This window comes from Temnothorax nylanderi, unplaced genomic scaffold, assembly GCF_030848795.1.
Source record: "Temnothorax nylanderi isolate EJ_2023f unplaced genomic scaffold, tnyl_v1.0 TNYL_tig0316_pilon, whole genome shotgun sequence".
NCBI lineage: Eukaryota > Metazoa > Arthropoda > Insecta > Hymenoptera > Formicidae > Temnothorax > Temnothorax nylanderi.
The window spans coordinates 82,269-105,082 of NW_027249378.1; the positions used below are offsets into that span (position 1 = coordinate 82,269).

The 22,814-nt window shown below is 40.4% G+C and overlaps 4 protein-coding genes, 1 long non-coding RNA gene and 1 pseudogene across 7 annotated transcripts; 2 read left to right on the forward strand and 4 right to left on the reverse strand.

The window, feature by feature from the left end:
• Positions 1–1,621: 1,621 nt before the first annotated feature.
• On the reverse strand, positions 1,622–2,755 carry LOC139781119 (uncharacterized). The gene has a single exon (XM_071719942.1). The coding sequence runs from the start codon at positions 2,753–2,755 to the stop codon at positions 1,622–1,624; it is 1,134 nt and encodes a 377-aa protein (XP_071576043.1).
• A 1,241-nt stretch (positions 2,756–3,996) lies between these two features.
• Positions 3,997–5,179, reverse strand: LOC139781118 (uncharacterized). Its single transcript, XM_071719941.1, has one exon. It carries the CDS (start codon positions 4,840–4,842, stop codon positions 4,150–4,152), a length of 693 nt encoding a protein of 230 aa, XP_071576042.1. The 5' UTR covers positions 4,843–5,179; the 3' UTR covers positions 3,997–4,149.
• Positions 5,180–5,488: 309 nt separating this feature from the next.
• LOC139781120 (uncharacterized) lies at positions 5,489–7,045 on the reverse strand. Its single transcript, XM_071719944.1, has one exon. It carries the CDS (start codon positions 7,043–7,045, stop codon positions 5,489–5,491), a length of 1,557 nt encoding a protein of 518 aa, XP_071576045.1.
• Positions 7,046–7,407: 362 nt separating this feature from the next.
• On the forward strand, positions 7,408–10,920 carry LOC139781107 (uncharacterized). Its single transcript, XR_011720431.1, has 2 exons — positions 7,408–8,522; positions 9,768–10,920. It is a non-coding gene; the product is annotated as an uncharacterized lncRNA (long non-coding RNA).
• A 7,174-nt stretch (positions 10,921–18,094) lies between these two features.
• On the forward strand, positions 18,095–19,048 carry LOC139781121 (uncharacterized; annotated as a pseudogene).
• A 1,592-nt stretch (positions 19,049–20,640) lies between these two features.
• Positions 20,641–22,500, reverse strand: LOC139781106 (probable ATP-dependent RNA helicase DHX37). Of its 3 annotated transcripts, none has more exons than XM_071719925.1 (5): positions 22,120–22,500; positions 21,842–22,043; positions 21,567–21,778; positions 21,390–21,487; positions 20,641–20,741 (listed from the first exon to the last, which is right to left on the reverse strand). In XM_071719925.1, the coding sequence occupies exons 3-5, from the start codon at positions 21,767–21,769 to the stop codon at positions 20,662–20,664; spliced, it is 381 nt and encodes a 126-aa protein (XP_071576026.1). In that variant the 5' UTR covers positions 21,770–21,778; positions 21,842–22,043; positions 22,120–22,500; the 3' UTR covers positions 20,641–20,661. The 3 variants fall into 3 exon arrangements, with proteins under 3 accessions (XP_071576026.1, XP_071576027.1, XP_071576028.1); XM_071719926.1 differs by having other exon boundaries at positions 20,649–20,726; XM_071719927.1 differs by lacking the exon at positions 20,641–20,741 and adding an exon at positions 21,008–21,328 and having other exon boundaries at positions 22,120–22,498.
• Positions 22,501–22,814: the final 314 nt, after the last annotated feature.

Genomic DNA, 22,814 nt, shown 5'->3' on the forward strand with positions numbered 1-22,814 from the left:
GAAATCGAGTTCGCTCTTTAAACACTCACTCGAGTGCGTGTGCAGAAGACATGCTTATCCTCCTCCTCCGCTCCTTGAATTCTTGGTTTGTGCGCGCGCGACGATTAAGAGAATATGTCGGATACGCTGCGTTTCTTGACGCTAACTCGACGATGACGCTGTCTCGTAGCGGTAGATGACTTTCTGTTTACAGCACGAGTCTTCTTCTTCTTCTTCGATGATTTTTTGATCGTTATTCTCTTCCTCTGCTTGCTCTTTGACGATTTTCTTTTGTCCGTTTGAGGACGACGACGTTTACGAACTGCGACGCGACTGACGTGGTTGCCAAAGGGAAACTGAAACGCTGGATTTCTTGCGGATACTTTATATCCCGATCCCTTCATCATGCTGCTTATCTTCTCCTGGGCTTTTCTTTTAAGATTTCCACTCGATTCCTTGAGGCGAGTTTTGAGCGCCTCCTTCAACGGCGTATCATTTTCGACATCTTGCATCACATTGATACCCGCGCGTAAAGCTTCTTTACCGACCGCTCGCGCGCCTCTACTTAGGTAAGGCAGCACCTTTCTAAATAATCCTCCGAGAAAACTACCGATTCCATGACCTCGTTGATAGGATGCTCCGACGAAAACTCGTGGAATTCCTCCGCCTCGTCCACTCTGATGTGAATCGTAATATTCGTAGTCCATGGCTCTGAATTTAGTTTTTATTTTTTTTCGACGACAACACACCGCGTTGTTACTGGAAACGTCTAAAGTGCAATGTCACCGTCAGCGTCCCGGATTCGAATGGTATATTTTTTCCGAGTTGATCTTTTATATCTATTTCAATCGTGCGGAAATTTGTTTTGCGTAATGGAATATAATGCAGCGGGGAGAAATGTTTCACCTGATTCGTTCCGTAAGCGTCCACGTGATTATAGCGGTATGTCTCGACCGGCACTATTCGGAGAAGAGGTGTTTGCGCGTCACCTGTTACATAAGGCTCGCAAATATCGTAATAAACGAACATTTTATCTGGAATACCGCGCTGCAAACTACAAGGTTCACGACTATAGAAAGCTGTTTCGCGCGCACCTCTATTTTCGCTAATATGGCCAAGTTTAATATATTTTGCAGTAAACGCTTGGTTGGAAAAAGGATAAATTGCGTAGCGTCTGACTGAAAATTCGCCATAGTATTCGGGATTATCGAGAAGAACATGACCTAAACCGAGTATTTGTAGAAGAGTATCGGAAAGGCACATATGATGTATTATATTGCATTCACTTGCGTTACAAGTAATGCTGATGTGGGTTTTTCCTCCAGTCTTCTCTTGTTGATCTAAATAAAAGTGCGAGTCAGCTTGTTTGCATGCTTCATTAATCGCCGAGATAAGTTCTCTGGTATTTTTGTAAAGTCCGAACCAAAATGTGCTTTTTTTCGCCACCTGTACTTTCTCTTTTTCTTCTTCCGGTTTAGTATCGTAGAAGAGGATTTCATTTTCCTTATAGCGCAAGTGTAAAAAAGTACTGGGAAATTGAATCTCGCTAAGCGCCACTTCCCATTCACCGTGTAAGTGTACAGTTTGAGGTAATTCCGTAACGAATGACGAGGTTCTATTTTCTGGGAAATAGCGCATGCTGCTATTGCTCGGAAGAACCATGAGAAATTGGTCGTCCCTCATCTTGAAGAAGAGAAGTTAAATTCGAAGCGGGGATCCAAGAGTCGAACTTGCTGGGATAACCGCGCCAGCTAACTAACACCTGTTTATTAGCGCCGTGTCCTCTGGTCTTTATCACGCGATCGACGATAAACTTTTCTTCCTGCAAGTTTTTCTCTACCCTAGCTAATTCCTGCTCGTAAAAAATACCGTCTATGACTTCATCCGCTAAATCGTTCAATTCGTACACGCGTGGTTTTCGCCACTCGAGAACGCGGTGAATTCGAAATATCTCTTCACTCCACCTCGCTTCGTATCCTTTCTCGAAGGTAGCTTTTGTTCTACTGACGCGAACGAGGTCTCCGACACTGTATTTAGTTTTTCGTGCGCGTTTCATCTTTTCGCTCGTCTTCCATCGTCGAATTATATTTTCGCGCGCGACACGAGCGTTTTCTCTCGTAACGACAGCCGGCTGCATTCTAATGGAGGAATGACGTGTGTGATTGTAAGCGCTTACGATATCCTGCAAAACATCGATGTAGCGCCGCGTATTTTTATGCGTAAAATAGCGCCACATTCGTTCCTTCAACGTTCTGTTGAAGCGCTCGACGACGGCAGCTTTGATATCCGGATTACGGGCTACGCGAAAACGAATGTCGTTTTCTTCCAGAAACTTTTGCAACGGACGCCCGATAAATTCTTTACCTTTGTCCGTTTGTAGGTATAACGGTACGCGCCCGTCACTTTTCGAGAGCACGCGCTGGAAAGCCGTCGTCACGTGATTACTCGTTTTGTCTCGTAGCGGTTCTACCCAGGCATATTTACTAAGCACGTCTATAATCACCAGAAGATACGAATATCCGTCGTTGTAACTTTTGAGATTTCGGAGCTCGATCAAATCGGCCTCCCACAGATCGTCGATATTCGTCACGGTGTAATGCAACCGTGGAAATTTTCTGCGCGATGGACGATGCAACGTGTAAGCGTCTTGCGTTTCGAGCCAGCGCGTGACTTCGTTACGGGAGAAATTCGGTTTAGCGGCGCGAGTCAGATTATCCGTTGCCGAATAGCCAGCGTAATGTCGCGGATCGTAGTAGAATTTTTCAAGTTCCGTCATTTCTGTTTACTCCAATCGAGTAAGCGTTTTTTCTTCGCCTGCTGCGAATCAACGCTACTTTTCGGTGTCTCTATCGGTGTGGAACTCCTGGGAGGTTGAAATGTCGAGATATTCGAAGAAGTAGCGGTTAATAATACCTTATTTCTCACCAGTACCGCGGGGACGTTTAAGACGCGAAGTAAACGTGCGAACTGAAGTCTCCCCGTTGCTTTCACGGTTTTTCTTTCGCGCATAGCCTCGTTTATCAGGTCGTCGATATTCGAATCTTTTATAACGCTGCCGCCTATAGTAACGACTCCATCTTCGTTCCAGCTAATTCTACTCGGAACTGCTTTATCGAACAAATACTTTAACAGCAAACGAGCATTCGGACGATAAGTTTTCGGCACGCTATCCAGTATTCTTTTAGTGCTTTTCGATATATCAAAATTACGATCGTTCGACGCGACGGCAGTGGCGGCGGCGGCTGCCGCGACGTCATTTTTCGCCATAATACCGTTAGAGTGTAAAGTCGATTCGAGATCGCGCGTTGTCGTCGTTTCGTAGTCACCGTCGTCGTCGTCGTTGTCGTCACGGACCACGCGAATATCGCTATCCACATTTTCGTCTTTTTCATCGTTGCGCGCGTCCCGATTTCGCTTTCGCGCTACGCGAACAAAGTGAAGATATCGCCAAAGTGCCTCTTTATATTTTTTCCATTTCTCCCCGACGTCGAGTGGCAAGGGTGAATTAAGAATGCGACCCATCTCCTCATCGAGTCGCGATAGAGGTGTCCCGGGTGTACGCACGGTAATATTTGCGTTCTCCGAATTTTCGCTGTTTTCCATCGTTCGTTCGCTACCGACGACGGCAAACGCAGCGGGGGGAGCGTTTTGTTGCGATAATTGACGCTGCATTCTTTCGAGATTTTCCGTAGCGATCAAAACCATCTTCTTTGCCCTTTCCATAACGCGCCCTTTTAATCTCTACCGCCGATAATCCGCGACAGTAAGGCGGTTAATATAGGTCCGATAATATAGGATAAGAATCCGCCTCGTTGTACCAACAGCTTTCTTTTATCCTTCAAATTACAGCATTTTGACGCGATGCGACGCAGTGTCGCTTTGTATTTGCTCAATCGATTTTTTTCACGTCGCTCGAGCGGCACGTTACCTTTGAGCGTGTTGAACACGCATTCGCCGATACACCGTATTAATTTATCGTCTGCGGTCCGTAAGAAGGTCGCGCGTTGATTTTTGTTCAAATACAGCAACGCCTCGAGAAGACAGATATTTTTCTTTCCGATCGAACGTCTGGCGTTTTTCGTCGCTCTGTCTGATTTCGCGTTATTTTCCTTCTTTTCCATCGCGAGAAAACTGACACGACTGACCAGCGCGAGCGCTAGTGCGCGCCTTTTATACGTAACCGTTGGAAAATGATCTACGCGGTACGTAGACGAAATGTGCCGTATCGTCGGGAAAGATGCACGTTCGAAAACGATATTCGTCCGGAGTTGATTGTTTCAGATCGAGTAGTAGATACCCGTGCGGCCTCGACGTGGCGTCGTAGTATGCCTCTTCTAGAAACTTTGGATCATTGGGAAAGACTTGACGCGCTAAATGACGAATTTGCGCACGATCGCGAGGATTCTTGAAAACTACGATGTAATTTGCATTGAGCGATATATCGCGTTGCCCGCGTCCCTGATGAAAAATATTTTGCGAGATGAGAATTACGCTGAGATTCTTATGATGACTGCCTTTGGTAAAGAGATCCACGATCGCGTCGCTCGATGACGATTCTCTCATAAGATCGTCGATTATCACCAATTTTGGGGAAAGCGGATCGGCTGAATAATCTTCCGGACGTGGCAATCCCTCGCGAAATTCAATTATATATTTTTTCTTTGGCACTGCTTCCTCGCGCGCGTCGTATTGTAATTGACGATAAGCCTCCTGCCACTCCGCGTAATAAAACAAAACTCTCTCGAAACGTACGTCGGACATGTGAGATAATTGTCGGAGAAAGGTTTTCACGAAGATCGTCTTCCCGCAACCGGTGGGTCCACACACGATCGACGTCCAGGGATGTTTCCAGCGCACGTCCATTTTGCGATATGATCGACTCGAATTCCGTGCGTGACTTCAAAAAGAATAATTTGTGGAGGAGAGGGGAGCGGGAGGGGGGAATAAGCTAATCAACGGCGGCGGCGGCGGCGGCGGCGAACGCGCGCACCAGCGTGTCCCCGCAAACGCTCGCGCGAGCGAACATCACCGCGGCCGTCGATCAGCTGATTTGCGCGCCGCGGTGGGCATAAGCTTATCCCGCATGTCTGAGCTTATTACGATTCCGCAGCGAGAGCATCGCGATCGACGAGCTTGTACGCGATGCTCCGAGCGGCGGATAAAAAAAAAATGTGACGAAAAAATAAAGAAAAAGTGGGGAAAAATTATATGGTACACAACAATTTACGCTTTAAATGTAAAAATATTTTATTTTTTAGAAATTTTTTGAAGAAAAAACATAAATTTTTAAAAAATTTTATGTTTAAACACACATAATATATTTACATATTACTACATTATATTTTTTGGTTACATATATACAAAAATCCTTTTACACTTACAACTATTTTTACAAAATTAAAAAACTATTTACAAAATAATATGAGAACATTTTTTTTTACCCTAATGTGGCAGAAAACTCGTTAGCCTAGCTTAACAATAAAGTAGAAGAAAAAGGAGAAAAAGTTATTCACTCCACGTAACCGTACGGAAGTGAATAACGACTATTGATAAATCTACGTTTTACCAATACCGGTGCGCACGTTTTCGTTTCTTCGCGAGTTATAATTTCGTGAAACGCGGTGCGTCGAATTGCACTAAAACGCAGATTTATTGACGTCCCCGCCGACGACGACGACGTTCCCTCTCCTCCTCCCTCTTCCTCGCCTCTACGCTCTCTATCTCTTTGTATTAGTAAGTTTTTAATACTATTGAAATTTATAACTAAGGAATTCCTATAATTTAAAGTAATACCTTTCACTTTACACGACTCTACAGTACGACCGTCCGGCGTACGAACGACATAAGCGTAGAATTTTGGCCCGCCGGACACGAACTTCTCGATATAGCTGCCGCGGCCGTAGCTCTCGAGTTCGTCCGTCATGTCGCCGAGGAAGTTTCCGGTACGCGGTTCGTACTCGTTCGGATCGCCTGTACTTAAATATATACACGAGTCGGTATCGTAATATAAAACGCGCCTACCTAATGCTTCCAAATACTCGTAAAGTTTTAGTCGTGCTTGTGCCGTCGTGTACGCCGCGATCACGACATTTGTCAACGGGGAAGCCACGACGGCCTTTTCTCGTAGCCGCCACGAAGCATATATCACCTCGTCGTTGACGGGTAATATGTCGATTATCTCGTGCTCGGGACTCGTGAGCAAAGTCATAAAACGCTGACAAGATTTCACGACCTCGGTCTGAGGCAAATTGGTTCGTTGGCCGAATTTTCCCCAGAAAGAATTTAAACAGAGTTTCGCGACCGAGCGCAGGCCAGGATTCCGGACGATATTGTCCTTATCGAGAACAACACCCTCGGTTTCCGCGTATTCCCGCAGGTATCGTTCTTTCGCCTCGTCATCATGGCAATCGCTCGGCCACCCACTAGCTTCCTGTTTTAACTTTAAAAACGTATTTATGTATTCGGCGAACAAACCGCCCTGCCGAGTACCGGAGTCATATCGCGCAACTTTATATTGCCATATTTCGCTCACATTTGTCACGCGATATCCCTTCTCGACGGCTTTGCGCAATTCGACGGATACCCAAGTACCCTCGAATTCACGATCGGCGGGGTTATTGTGAGTGCACGCGGCCTGCGAGAACGTTTCGCAGCAACTACGGCATAACGCGAACAATAATTTTCCGCGTACGCGATATGGGAGTACCGGGTGAAAAAGATCGCGCGGTGGAAGTACTCGACATCGGATGAGACCTTCGAGCGAAACAAAATTATAATTCGGTGCAGTTCCGATTATCGCTTGGCATTCTTCACCGATAAAAATTTCGGAGTGACCGATCGGAAAAGCACCGGTTTTCAGTACGTACGGATACAGAGAGCATACGTCCACGTAGCGTATTTTCTCCGTACCCTGAATTTCACGACGGGTGGCGATGTTCCCCGTGCGTCCTCCGTAAAACGCGTCGCGAGGATCGAGAGGCGCGTGTTTTAGTAACGGATGATTTTCCAGAAAATCTTTCATCACCTGATTTTCGCGCAACTCGCGGTCCAAAGCGCACTCCCACATCTCCGTCACGTGGTACCCCCTCCTTCGGAGACGTCATGTCATCGCTTGTGTTCGTTCGTAGCGCGCGTCGATCGTGTCCTCGCGATTTGCGGTCGAAGGCGTTTTATCGCGATTTACCTGAAAACATGATGGACATCCGTGCCAAAAGCAACCGTGAAATTGTAGTACGTAACGTTGCGTCTCGTCGTCGTTGTCGTCGTCATTAGTCGGTGTCTCGAAATATCCGTCAACGCGCGTGCCGTCGATTTTATGCTCGCGCCTTCGTCCTGCGTGAATTATGGGATGTCCGAGCACGTGCTCCATCCACACTAACCACTGTAGAGATTTGCGCGAGTGATTATCGGCGAATCTATATCCTCCCGCCGGAATGACTCCTATCTCCTCCTTGCGCAGAAAGTTTTTGCGAAAAACTCTCATGCACGTGGAGGCGATAGTCGTGCATTCCTCGAACGGACACACGTTCCCGCATTCCAAAAAAATTTTTCTGAAAGCCATACACGCGCGTTGAAGAATATCCACGTCGTTACGGCAATATTTAATAATTTCATTTTGGAAGTTAAAAATGAAGTTGTTACGCGTCATCTCCGCGTGCCACGAAAGAAACTGTTCGCGTTCTTCCGGTTTCATATGCTCGGGAGAAAAATATCGTGTGTCGGGTATCGGACCGATATAATTTTGATTTTCGCGGGTGTTAAACAAATGTGGAAAAATGCCTTTACCCGATGTATCCTGCAGCCCGAAAGCTTTAGGTAATTCGGATAATTTCATCAGCATATAATTTAAACTATCGATAAATTTTCCCAGATAGCCAAATCTGTTCGAACAAATAATGCCAAATACTTGCTACAAATTTTGGTTTCAGAAATGGTACAAATTTGCATCAAAATTTGTTTTATCAAATGTTGTCGACAAACTGCTAGCAAATACGTATCAAAACATGCGTACACAATTGACGCCAAATTGATACCAAATATCGAGCAAAGCTTAGTAGTACCTGATAACAAATTGGCACCAAATTGCTGTTAAAGTTTGTTGACTAAACCTAACGCCAAATTGATGCCAAATATTGAGCAAATTTTGGTAACAAAACTTAAGAACAAATTGACGCCAAATACCAAGCGATGTTTAGGGCGTTTCATTCAGATGGCGCGACACGTGAGTCGCCACTTTCAACGCGCCCCCACCTCCTTCCTCGCTCTTGTTCAGTGTCATGGCCGCTCTTGCTGCGTTTCTTCGGACGAGACGAGTACGTTTTCCTTCTTTCGTAACTGATTGAGCTAAGCGGCACGTATTCTGGAGACCAACCGAGCAAGATTCGACTTCCCAAGGAGAGCTCACCGCCAGGAAAAGGAGAGCTTTTGAGGGAGGATTGAGGCAAGGAGTCCGGTCCAGCGAGCAGGGCCCTTCCGATATTCTCATTTGGGACGCCATATTGGAAGATCGACATTGATCGTGGTAGTACAAGGGGCTCTGCAAGGTTAATTCTCGTCTTAAGATCTGGAATTGCTCTCATTCTTGTGGCTCTGGTTTATATTCTAGCCCTAGAATTGATCTCGTAGACAAAAGCAGATGCCCCCCTCTCTTTTCTTTTCTTTTTTTTCTTTTCTTTTCTTACTTTGATTTCAATCAGTAATCCAGACTCCTTAATTCCGCCCTGTAAGATCTGGTTAATTCTCGTCTTGAGATCTTGGAATTGCTCTCATTCTTGTGGGTCTGGTTTATATTCTAGCCCTAATGTAATTTTAATATATGCATTACAATTTTACACTGTCAAATAATAAATAATATCGTTTGATAATAATAACAACAGTATAGATAATAGTAACAATTTTATTACTTGACTTATTTCATTCTATTTTTGACAACTCGTATATACATTAATTGTGGCTAAGGTCTATACTATGTCATAGTGTAGATCTTAGCTACATTTCTGGCAAGTCAGTCCAAAGTATGCGGCTTTGTTCTCTATCCTTTTTATCTGTAGCAATTTTATTTCTTTTTATTTTTTAATTATTTTTTATGTATTATCTCTTATGTATCAGGTTTCTGAAGAAGACTAAGTATATAAAGTCGAAACGTAAAACGTTAATTGTATTTAAAATTTGTTTAATTAAACGAGATTTTGTTTTTAAATTTAAATTGATGACCTTTTTATAACTCGAGAAAATCAGCCAGCCTTCCATCCTATAAGTTTATTTTGTACTGTTAGTTTAATTAATTTAGTTATATTTTTTTCCATTAACATTCCATTTGTTATAGTGATTGTGCAGTAGAAAATCTGAAAAAATAAATGTTTTTAAAAAGTAAAGATAATATATATTTTGAAATCTATGTATTTTATGTAAACATAACATTTAAATTTATTTGCAGTTTATTTTAGAACATGCCAAAAAACACCGTTTCATAAGCTTTCTAAGAAAGTTAAAAGACAGAAAGTGAATGTTGAAGTTGTAGAAGAACTCAATTCAACAGATTCTTTAATTGAATTCGATCAGTCGCATATTCAGCAAGCAGATGCTTCCGTTAAAAGCCAAAGTTCCGTAATACCAGATTTTCTTCATAATCAAAAAGAATCTGAACTTTCTCATTATTCTTAACTTTTTCATAATTCTGAACTTCCTCACCATTCTGAATTTTCTAATAATTCTGATCATTTTGAGTACTCTGAACACTTTGATTTCGAAAATAACGATAATTATAGAGATATATTTAACATTAACAGACACACCGGCAACAATAACGAGGCTCATTCAGATGACAACGATGATAATTCTGAAAACTGCGAGAATAGTGATGAGAATAAAAAATATTCGAAATGTTTCGTGAAAACAAGAGTTATAAAGAAGAGTTATAAGAGTATAAAGAGTTATACTCTTATAGTCTTAAAGAAGAGTTATAAGAGTATAAAGAATATGTAATATTATGTAATAAAATGTTTCATTCTACTTGCCGTTTGAATCTGATTAAGGCAAAATTGTAATATTAGTTTGAAATAGAAACAATTTAAAACAATTTAAAATACAAGGGAAATGCTTTAGTTTTATAACTATCATATTCTTGCAATATTAAAAATTTTACATATTCTTTCTTTGATTAAAATATTTCTCAAAATAATCTTGGAACTGTTGATGAAATATCGTGTATTTTTTTATCTGTAAAAGTTTAAAGTTTTGTTTGAATAGTTTAAAAGTTTTGTTTGAACGGTTTAAAAGTTTTGTTTGAACAGTTTTTTTCTGCTGTATATTAATTTCTATTACATCAAACACTACAAAATTCACTTCGGTTGCTTGCACCTAAATGATGTATATTATTCTTTTGTTATTTCTTTCTGACAACAGTACTGCATTATTCCATCGTAATCGACGAACTATGCACATTGTGAACATTTGTTTATTTCAATTTTGCATTCTTGCAAATAATAAATCGTGTTTCAAGTTTGAACTAGTTGTTTAAATATGCACGGTAGTTATTATTGTATGATTAAAGAAAGGAAAGTTAGTAGTATTAGGCTTATAAGAATATTGTTTTAGATGCATTTTCATAGAAATTATACTCGTGTTTTCAGTAAGATTCTATAAATCCTTCTTATACCGGCCAATGCATTATCTGCGCACGGAGTATGTGTTCCAGGCATTATATAAGATTCTCGAGTGTTTACAAATATTGTATGTGCTGTTGACAAAGTTAAATGTTTGCATATGTCAGTAAATTCACATTGTATAACATTTACTGTAATTAATATATAATTAATTATTTTATTGCCACCGTTAGATTTTATAAATGTCTTATAATGTTTTATAAATATAAAGATTTCTTTTAACATATGTATAAAATAATTTATTGTAAATCAATAAAAAATTATATGCTTTTTATAATTTAATGCTTTTAATTTTCCCTAAAAAAATATATTTTAGTATTTATTAATGGCTACGTAACAAGGCTTGCTGCAATTTGGCGTCAAGCTGTGTCATCAAGATTTGCTCTGTATTTGGTGCCAATTTGCTGTTAAGTATTGTTCTCAAATCTTGTTTGATATTTGATATCAATTTGGCGTCGGGTTTTGTCAACAAACTTTGATAGCAATTTGTCAACAATTTGCTGTTAGATTGCTGGCAAGCTTTGCTCGGTATTTGGTGTCAATTTGGCGTCAAGTTCTTTTGTCAAGGTTTGCTCGCAATTTGGCACAAATTTGCTGTCGAGCTTTTGTTGGCAAGCCTTGTTCACAATATGGCGCAAATTTGCCGTTGACCTTTTGCTGTCCTGTTTTGCTCGATATTTGGCGTCAATTTGGTGTCAAGTCATGTACACAAGCTTTGCTAGCAAAACACAAGCGTATTGCAGACACAGATTGCACCGAATTTGTCGACAAGTTTTGCGCGTATTTGGTGTCAAATTGGTTACAATTTGCTGACAAATTGTTTACTGGGTTGTATGTCCGACCGTCATCACGACAATTTTCGTCCCGTTTAAAATTACTTGTGGCTCTTCAGTCTTTTCCATATTTTCGACTAAATACTTTAGAATAAATTGCGCGTCGAACGCTTTCGCATTATGCGCGATGCAAATAATTTTTTTGTAACATTTCGTTGGTCGCGTTGCAAAGTCGACGAACTCTTTTACCGGATCACGACGAAATACAAATTCGCGCACTCCGCACCAACGGCATTGCATCGACATGTCGCCTATCGCGGCACACGTTTCGCAAATCTGTTGCGCAACGCAGAGAGTCGGTACGTGAACTTTGACGTTGTCCGTACCTTCGAGCGTCTCGTCTTGACGCGTTTCGAAATCATAAAACACGAATGCGACGCGTTCTTTTTTGCTACGTTTGTTCGTTGCTTCCGTACCGACATTTTCGTTACCAGGCGCTACCCGCTCTCCCCGTGCCAACGTAGTACTCGTACCCTCGCCCGGGTCTTCGTTTACTTCGGCATTACGGTGAAGATGTCGCATAAAACATAAATGATTAGCGGACTGCAACGAACAACACGTCTTGCAATACGAAACGCCGCATTCGTGTCGCGAACCTCTCTTGACGAATCGTCCGCAATTATCGCAAATCTTCACGGAACTGCAGACGCTCGCGAGCGATTTACCGTCGTAAGATTTTTGCGCGAGATGACGTTCGAAACACGAATTTCCGAAAAACGCACGATTACACGCCGCGCACCTAACAATTTCTACTTCGGGATTCTCGCACGAGGGTGTGGCGTAACAACGCGGACATTTTTTGGAACAGCGATGTCCTCTGTTCCTACGATACGCAGTGTGGCACGACACGCAAAAATCTTGTTGAGTACCGGCGGCGGCATTCAAATTTAAAATCGGGTTGTAATGGTGTGAACGCTCGTAATACATTATATTTAAACGGAACGTAGGTTCGCGTTCTAACGAAGCGAGTAATTCGCTACCGTCGTACAAAGGATTTTTGCCGCTACCAAAATTGATGGAATTATATACAATTATAGCTATATTTTCATTTGCGAGAAAACGTTGAAAACGCGCGATCTCCGGAATTCCGCACCCGTCTTCGGGTATCGTAACACCGGCGTTCCTCACCAGCTCCAACGCTAATTCACGCTGAAGCGCGGAAGTCCGGCATCTTACGGTATTCCACCTGTCGTGCAACACCCCCGTGCGTAGATTTCCGCGCTCGCGATAAATTCGTGCCAGTACGAGGGAACGAGGGAGGCACAAGTTATCATTGTTACCGAGATCTAAAATTGACCGCTTAGCGATGGCGGTTAGCCTGTTTGTCGCACCCCCACGCCCCACTGGCATCGCAACGTTGAAAACGCGCACGTCGAAATTTTGCGCGATATCTATTCCCCCGTTACTTTGCGCGATCGAGCTCACGAGATCCCATATATTCTCGGGAGTTAAGTCTCGCGCCGGGCGAAACGATAGTCCCGCCGGACCGTGCGTTAGTTCCGCCGACTCGAACGATAGACCGACGTAATCTCCCGGCCCAGTCGAGCGTAACGCATACGCGTGAATCTCGCGGAACGCGTTTTCTAGCCAACGCACGGTATCCTCGCCTTCGGGTATCGGACGTACTCGAAAACTGGCCTCCCTACCGAGTATCCGGAAATTTCTAAATTGACGTGCGTTTTCTGCCACTAAATCTATAAAATTAAATTGTCCGACCTGGCGATCCTGTTGACGTGCCTGTACCAGATGTTCCTCTTGTTCCCTCTCCACGGGGATATTTTCCCCCTCCTCCGCCTGTCCGTCTCTCTGCGACTGAGATCCGTCAGCGTCGGTAGCAGCAGCAGTATTTTCCCCCTCCTCCTCCCCACTAGCACTCTGCGTTTGCGAATCATCTTCGTCAGTGTTCGGAGTAACAGCAACGGTAGGACGGTCCGCACCACCTCCACCCGACTGTACTGAAAAAATTAAAAAAACTTAGACTTGTATAATATTGATTTATATTACGTTTAAAGTGTTAAATTTTTTTTTCACGGCCGCGATAGAGCATACTAAGGTAACTCACCATTAGTTGCTTTTATCACTAGCGTAGGTCGACGTTCTTTTTTTTTTAAATCTTTGTCTCTTATTAATTTTCCGAAGACAAGGGTCGGACCGGTGAGTAAGAAACATCTAATCAGAAATAAATACTTGTGATTAGAACGATAAATTACGGAATTAAAAATATAATAGACAAATATTATTACCTTCATAATTGTTGGGTGCGTATCTCTCGTCGTCGTCGTCGTCGTCGTTGTCATCGTCATCGGTTTCACTAATAATATCATCGTCAATATTATCGATATTAGCATCACTCTCCTCCTCCTCCTCCTCCTCCTCCTCCTCCACCACCTCGTCCATCACCTCCTGCGACTCTTCTGCGTTTCGAACTTCTTGTTCTTGTTCTTGTTCATGTTCTTCCTCTTCCTCTTCCTCTTCCTCTTCCTCTTCCTCCTCCTCCTCCTCCTCCTCCTCCTCGGATTCCATCAATATTCTGTCGATCGCCTCGTCGATGCCCGGAGTGAAAACATCATCTAATTGCGATTCTTCCCTTCCTGGTAAAATGTAACATTTTGGTTATTTCTTTTATTCGCTGCTAAATTTTTATCTTAACTTATTTTTTGAAACTTACGTGGCGTAAACACGGCCGAATCGGGTGAGCTCACGATTCTCACCTCCTCTTCTTCTTGTTCTGCTTCTTCTTCTTCATCATCATCATCATCTAAAACAGTATAAATTATATTTTTTTATTATACTAATATTGCAAGAGTTAGCTTTTACGTGTTATTATTAGTCTCTTACCAGAAGATAAATCGATGACGGGGATGTCTGCGGGTGGTGGTGCCACGATTCTAGCTCTTCCTATAAAATTTAATATTTATAATAATCGTTATTTTTAATAATTAATTAATTTTATTATTTCCAACTTACGTGCTGGTACTGCCTCCTCAGCAATGTCCTCTTCCGCTCGACGTCTCTGTCCTCGTCAGACCGGTTGGACAGCGGCAATGCGGTTCTCCTCTATTAAATTAATTTAAATTTTAGTAATAAACCCCCACTATATTAAAAGTTTTAAGGTACAATTTTTATTTCTAACACTTACCTGTTCCTTTGTTACGACGCATGAATCGCGCTATATGGCCTCTTCCTGCGTCTTCTTCTTCGTGACCAAAAGTTTCACGCGCTTCTAATATGCTCGAAATGATGTTCACCAATCTTTCGTTTCTCCTGCAGTAACCCAGTTCATGCATAACGCATAACAGGGTACTGGAGCACTCACCCGCGAAACGTGTGAAAAGTTTGTAATTCGCCTCTTCGTCGTTTGTCACTGCTTCTACAAACTTCCGCTCATTAAACACTTCTACTAACACTTGCCCATTAAAGTGTTTGCCCAAATTGCAACTCACTTTAAAAAATTCCACCAAAATTATACGAAGAGACATTTTTAAAGCACTTCACTTGACTGACTAACTAAGAGCGTGCAAGACGACTCCAGTACGATCGGACAAGTAAGGACTCCCTTAGGAAAATTTACTTAAAAAAACTTAAAATAAACTAGAAAGTTTACCAAAGAAATTACTATTGATAAACTATTGATAAACTAGAAGTGATTTCGAACCAAACTTTAAGTATTTCTATAATATACTTTAAAGGTTACTTTAAGTTAACTCATGCAATTACTATTAATCACCCCAAAAAAATATTCTGTCATTTAGTGGCTCCCGCTTGATTTTAGAGGATTTTCCTCTGAAATACGGTCTCAAGAAGATATTTTAAAATCTAGAGGAATATCCTCTAACCATGAGACACTAGACTTAAGATTGCAGTCCTCTTAATACTAGAGGACACTGATTTCCGATATTCACCCGGAATAAAAAAAAATTATTTATTTCGAAATTTTATTACTATTTTATAACTAAATTTGTTTCTTAAGATGCAGTCTATGATTATAAATATTTTCTCGTATTTGAAAAACACACTTACCTTGGTGGGATTCGAACTCGGGACCTCTGGATCGTGAGCCAACTGCCTTACGTGGTAGACTACTTCTTAATTTGATGTAAGTGTTATATATAGTCTACATATGTCATAACCAGCGCAAATATATAATTTTTCAAAAATCACCTTAAGAAACAAATTCAGTTTAAAAAGAGTAATAAAATTTTGAATTGGATATATGGTATAATATTTCTTAATGTCTCGTGTGGTGCAAGTGTGGTGAAAAAGGGAACTTGTCTTTTTAAGTATACTGTTGAAACAACACGCATAAGTTAAAATCAGCTTTAAGTATTACCTGTATAAAAAGTAAAGTTAAAGTATATTTATAAGTATTACGTTTGTTAAAAGTAAATTTAAAGTATATTTGCGACTTGCTTATAAAGTTTTTATTGAGGTTAATAACTTAAAGAAAACTTTACGTTCGGCTGTCAGCATACTATTACCCAGGTAGCAAACACAAGTCATTTTGACGTCAAATTTTGGTCCTTTACTGACCATTCCTGACGTCACTAACTGGCGGCATAATGACGTTAAAATGACGGTCTAATGTCACAGACAATTGACGTCATTTTCTGACGTCTTATTGACGGCAAAAATAGGTCCATTGTACGACATACCGGTTTCTAGAAATGTTTTTTATGAAATTAAAATGTTAAAATGTCTACTTGATAAACGTTTATAAAAAAATGTTTTTTTTCTTTATCTAAGAAAAAAAAACTTTTTTAACTGTTTCGTTACATGCCATGTGCGTATAGCCGCTCTCAAGGCGGTCACCCATCCTAGTACAGTACCGCGTCCGAGTCGCTTGACTTCGATGATCTAGTGGACAGTGACGATCTTCTCACCCTGATGCTTCCTTATTAACTGTACTTGTCTATAACAGGTACATCTTTAAAGTGTTCAAAAATCTTGTAATGATAATCTTCTTGATAGCTATAACACTGCGTGAAATAGTTATCATAAAACTATAATCACACGCAACTACATCCACTTATACCATAAATTCGCCACTTCAATCATAAAGTTGCTAAACAAACATATTGCAGTTAATTTTGTGGTTTTTATTTTATTATTACTTTATTAAACAATATTAAGAAGTAAAAATAGTTATATTACAAAAAGACCTTATTTGGACGACTTTAAGACGTCTTTAAAATGACGTCTTTAGATGGTCTAAGAAATGACGTCTTATAAACGTCCATTATTAGTCGCCGATGTCATAGACTAACCTAACCAAAAATGACTAAAAATAGACGTCATAATGATGTTATGGAATAACGTCAGTATAATGTCATTTTTAAAGACATAGTCGCTTTTTGGTCATTTGACGTCATTTGTACAAACATGACTAGTATTTGACGTCAAAATGACTTGTGTTTGCTACCTGGGTAGTCTACTATTATACTATTAGTACTTTTATACTATTATACTATTAGTACTATTATACTATTATTACGGCTAGTATACTTTATAATACTTTAAAATACTTTAAGTAACTTTAAAGAACTTTAAGTAAATTTTCCTAAGGGCTAACTCTCAGCTATAGTATTACAGGCTATTTATAGTTGAAAATATTTCCAAAAAAAACTTCTAAAATAATGGCGTGACAAAAATTGTCTAAGGCATTGGTTAGCAAATTCGAGGCTTTCCTCCGCCCTTCCTTACCGGTGGAAGGGAGAAAATTTTCGGTGAAAGCTTATCTATGCCTTTACTCTTCCATTCTCGAAAACAAATTCTTTTATCTAAGGGCTTACAAAGAATTCTTTATTAGAAATTTCTATAGTAATGCTTTGTTCCAACATACATTTAGTAGGATTTTTTACTACAACCCAGAAAATTTATTGATTTATTGTTCCCAACACAAAAAGAGTTCGGTTAAACACACAATCGGTTTACACAAAAACACATTTTTATCTAAAAACTTACAAAGAATTCTCCATTGAATTTTTCTACTAATGTTATATGCCCCATTAACTAGAAGGATTTATTACTACAACCGGAAAATTTATTGTTTTATTGTTTCCAACACAAAAGAGATCGGTTAAATTTTACACAAAACATTTTTTTCTAAAAACTTACAAAAGTTCCTCTATTGAATTTTTCTACTAATGTTACATCACCAACATAGAAAGATTTATTACTACTACAACTCGGAAAATTTATTGATTTATTGCTTCCGGCAGAAGAAGAGCTTGGATAGATTTTTGTTGTTCCTTTATTTCTTAAAAATATTTTTATTTAAAAATTTTTTAACTATTACACTTTTTGTATAAAATTTTTAGCCGATCTTTTTATTAACAAATTTTCTTAGCTTCCTATACATCAGAATTTATAGTTTAAACTAACAAAATCTAGAAAAGTCTAGAAAAATCTAGAGTTTTCTAATTTTTTTCTGCGCGCGCAGACTAATTTTTCTAAAACGACGCAAGCGAAGTTAACGTTTTGACTAACGTTACGAAGACAAAATCATTCGAGTCCCATCGTTCGAAGCGACAAGTCGTACACCAGTGAAAAAGTATAACTCTCACATCTGACTTTTCAATTAGTGTGTGTGTCTGCCGATATTACAAAGAAATAAGAACAATGGCTAATCACAGAGAAAACGCTAATAATTCTGAGAAGCGGATGTTCACACGCGTTATTCCTGATAAAGGGATTTCCGATAAGGGACGCGACTTCGAGGGAAGAAACGAGCAATTACATATGCTGCTATCGACAACATATGGACTCAACAGCTCCCATACGAAAAGAATTCACGTGGGTTTGCAAGCAACATCCGAGGGGGTTTTCGTGCCGCTGGTCAAATTAACCGGCAACTGTGCGGACGGCGTTTATTTCGTCGAGAAATCGTGGCAGCAGTTTCAAGAGAACATGGGACTCGTGAGCGAATATTTAAATGGAGAAACCAAATTGAAGCCGAATTCTATCTCCATTAACAATATCTCCGTCAATTTTACATCGGCCTACGGAGCAAGATCCATATTGCTGGCGTACAAGGAAAACGAGGAGAGTACTTCCACCGGGATGGATCAACGAACAGACTAGGAAAATTGTCCACCAACGAAGAAACGAAAAACTTTCGCAGTGGCAATTGTGATGCAGAAGCCTACATTTATCGGACTGAAAAATATTGCGAAATGTATCGATGCACATTTATCACAATTAAAATCAGTGGCTGAAAATGTTAACAATTGCGCGCGTTATCTTATTAAAGAAATAGAGTTAAATCTTCCTAACAATTATATAGATGAAAATATTGTGAAATTAACCCAGGTAGCAAGCACTCGTCATTTTGACGTCAAATGACGTCAAAAGACGTCAAAATGACAGACTTTTGACGTCAATTGACGTCAAAATGACGAGTCTTGCTACCTGGGAACTCTCAGAGGAAATTACAACGACATCGAGCGTAATGTACGTACGCAAATAACCGATTTGACTTTCCTCGATATGTATTTTAATATAGTATTTTTAGAACTTATTTTGCTGCGCTTCACCGAAATCCGTCGTATAATTTTGTCGAATCGCGGATTGTAAATTTTATAACATTATTGTTTGAACAATTTATCTACAACCTTACTTTATAAGCGATTAAATTATATTTTTTCCTATGAAGAAGAATTTGTAGTAATAAACATTTTTTGTAACTTCTACTTTCTTCTATTTTTTTCAATCCTCACGTTCTCCGCAACAAATTCCTTTTCTCTTATTTTTTCAGAATTAGTTGAAGTCTAGCTCGTAAATATTTTTCGAATGCGTTCAATAATAAAAACTTTTATTTAAAACGAAATAATTTTGTCACGTCACAAAGCGAACCTGTCCGTTCCTGTTTTACCCTCTCCTTTCTCCAGAAAATAAGTTTCACGTATTTCATTGTTTCGAAAACTCTTTGTCCAGAACCAAGTCCTAAAAGAACACGGTCATAAATCATGAAAACTATTCTCTGAAAACATAAAAATTCCACTTTCCGTTTTCGGCATCTTAGCGTCATATCCTTATTTGAGCTTAGCGTCGTCTACCACGTGCTCCCACCAAAATGGCGCTGGTCGGCTCTTCCGCTATTTTTCCGCGTGTCTTCAGTGTCGTCCACCACGTGCGGGCCCAAAAAGACGCCGGAGAGCTTTAGGCGAAAGAGCCAATCAGACGCTGGCTAGGTATGGGGTATCCAATCAAAACGCGCTATTTAGTTACTATTTTGAATCCGACATTTTTGTTTCGTTGTCGTCCACGCCACGTGCATTCTCGAAAAAGTCACTAGTCACTAGACACCCTAGGCGCGGGAGAGCCAATCAGACGCTGGCTAGGTATGGGGTAGCCAATCAAAACGCTCCATTTGAAGCCGCCATTTTTTACTCCTACTCTTCCACCACGTGCTACCCCCTCAATGCAACCAGACACCTCAGGGGGGAGGGCCAATCAGACGCTGGCTAGGTATGGGGTATCCAATCAAAACGCTGGCTAGGTATGGGGTATCCAATCAAAACGCTCCATTTAATTACCTCGTTACCCCCACCCCTCTCACGACAGCCAATCAGAGCGCTCCGAGGTCACGTGGGCAGACCGTCTGGCCACGCTCCTGGCGCCGGCGGGGTCGGTGGTGGGGGTTTGTTTTGACGCCCCATACCTAGCCACTTACTACTATTAAACACCCTAAGAGCAAAAAGTCGACTTTAAGTCGACTTGAAGTCGACTTCTACCGAAACTGACTTGGCAGAGAAGTCGACATTTTTAAGGACGAAAGTCGACTTGAAGTCGACTTGAAGTCGGCGAATGTCGCAAAAACCACCGACTTAAAGTCGACTTCCCGTCATGATGAAAAGTCGACTTCCCGTCATGACGAAAAGTCGACTTCCCGCCAACTTTTAAAGTCGATAAAATAAACCGCCGCGTACGTCTGGAGGTCGATTGTGTATCTTGAAACGAGGTAAAAATAACAAAAGTTAACAGATTTTATTAGATTTTGATAAATAAAATCGTAGATGCGCTAATGAATTTTCTCACTTTTGTAATTTTTACCTCATTATTTCAAGATACACAATCGACTCCTTGCTGGAGGGCTAAAACTGATGCATTTCGATTTTTTTTCATATATAAAATAATTTAATTATCTAAAAAACTGTATAATTACAATCCTAATGTTTTATTCTTAATTACAAAGGCGGCCATATCTGTGCCACTTCTGCGTGCGCGGATTCCGGCAGCCACTTCTGGTAAGCTGACAATAACAGAACTAAAATTAAAACATTCCAGCGTTAATCGCGAAACAATATGCAAAATTAGCTATATAAATATATATCATATTATCATCATAATGTTGTAAATATATAATAATATTGTTTTATATATATATATATTATTATAAATATATAATATCCACAGACTTTTATACTAGACCACTAACATCTATGGACGCACTGCCGAAAAGCTGATGCGAGTGCAAGGTGCAGGTGTTAGTGAAGGGTGCGGCCATATTGAATTAACAATAAGTCACTATCGGGTGTTCAGTTGCTCATGATGTGCGTTTATCTGCATTTGTTATTACAGTACATAACGAAGCAGGCGAATGTTTTTGTGTTAAATATTGGTACATGTTATCAATAAGTTTGTAAGTCATGCCTTCGACGTGTAGCGTACTTGGATGCCAAAATTGAACCACTACTCCTGTAGTATTAAAACCTTTCTTTTGGACATTCTGTATATGCCAGACTATTGTATAGAAATCTTGTATAAAACCACTTGTATAGAATAGTAGTATAGCATATCTTGACTAAAATCAACATGGCGGCAAGCATCACGGCCGAGATGTCTGTCAGCGGTCTAGTATTGTATAGAAGTCTATGATAATATCTAAATATTATTTTATAAATTAAAATCTCACATTTTTTATCCGAACCCCAGATTTCTAGCAGTTTGTGTTTGGACACGACTCCCTGCGACTGCAGCGTTTGTACTATTGCTTGAGTGCGTGGTATCAACCTGAAAAAATCGTATTGAATTGATGTAATCTATTTGATGAATCAACGTGAAATCAAAAGGAGATAGAATAACGATTTACCTGGCCCATGACTTGGTGATGCTCCCAGGTGTCGTCAGCAGCGACGGGACAAAACGTTTCAGCTTAGGGCACACTTGACCCTCCAAGAAGAAATACGCTAACCACTTGACACCGTCCACGGATGCTCTATATCCATCGATGGTAGTGCCCATTCGGCCTTTCCGAATGTACCAGACACGCGGCAAATGATCTTCCCGGTTCATTGATTATATCTATAAATATCTTTATAAATAAGTAGGAAAAACATTATAAAGCAACAATTGTGATAAAAATACCTTGGCGGTGGATCAACCAATGGTTCACTAAGATGGCATAGCATGGGCGAATTTCGGCAATCATTCGGGTTCTATCACCGTGACACCTCGCATGTACATCTTATTTGTTTCGTACACCTCTTTATAATCCACCTATTCCGGACTGATTTTCCGTAGAACGCACGAAGAATGCATGAACACAGGTTCCTTCATTTCTGGTGTTCTGAAAGATGATACAGAATGGAGAGGTCGCATTCAATAGGTCTTAATTATCGATGATAATTAATAACACACCATACCTAACCTGTAAGCATGTTTCCACTTGGCCTTATCCTGATCCTCTTTTACCTCGTCGGGCAAAACCTTTCTCGCGACTTGATCCGCCATACCTGCAAGAACTATCTGGCGTCTTATCGTGTCCTGTCTCGCGGCACGTATTCCTCGCACTCGCGTAAACTCTGGTCCACTCATCTGGTCCTCCAGCCTCCTCGAGATTCGCCGCCATATTGATGATGCATGACGCGCCGCTTGACTGTTTTCCGTCTTTTTATAAGTCGACTATTTAGAAGTCGACTTTTAGTCGACTTTCCGCCATTTTTAGAAGTCGACTATTTAGAAGTCGACTTTTAGTCGACTTTCCGCCATTTTTAGAAGTCGACTAGAAGTCGACTTATAAAAGTCGACTTGCCGTCGACTTTCCGTCAACTGTGCTCTTAGGGCAGTTTTTTATTCGTTCATCTACTCGAGAAGTATGAACGTATTCCATAAATGTGCGATCTGACCCTCTTTTCCCTATTATCACCATGTAAAATTGGCAAAGTTTACGGACATATATCTCCGGAACCAAGCGGTAAAAAAATTCAAAATTTTTCAGACACACTCTAGGAACGTTAACCTTTCATTCAATATCATATTTTCCGAGCTATCTAAATTTGACCTAAATGCAAGAACCACCTTAAACAAATTCAACTTCATTTCTTTGACGCTAGCGTCA

Excerpts from the sequence above, each read along its gene's own strand:
- LOC139781118 (XM_071719941.1), bottom strand. The coding sequence starts at position 4,842 with ATGGACGTGCGCTGGAAACATCCCTGGACGTCGATCGTGTGTGGACCC.
- LOC139781120 (XM_071719944.1), bottom strand. The coding sequence starts at position 7,045 with ATGTGGGAGTGCGCTTTGGACCGCGAGTTGCGCGAAAATCAGGTGATG.
- LOC139781119 (XM_071719942.1), bottom strand. The coding sequence starts at position 2,755 with ATGACGGAACTTGAAAAATTCTACTACGATCCGCGACATTACGCTGGC.
- LOC139781106 (XM_071719925.1), bottom strand. The coding sequence starts at position 21,769 with ATGAACCGGGAAGATCATTTGCCGCGTGTCTGGTACATTCGGAAAGGC. Across the intron at positions 21,488-21,566 it reads ATCACCAAGTCATGGGCCAG|GTTGATACCACGCACTCAAG; the intron begins GTAAATCGTTAT and ends CGATTTTTTCAG. Across the intron at positions 20,742-21,389 it reads CTGGGGTTCGGATAAAAAAT|TTCTGTTATTGTCAGCTTAC; the intron begins GTGAGATTTTAA and ends TTTTAATTTTAG.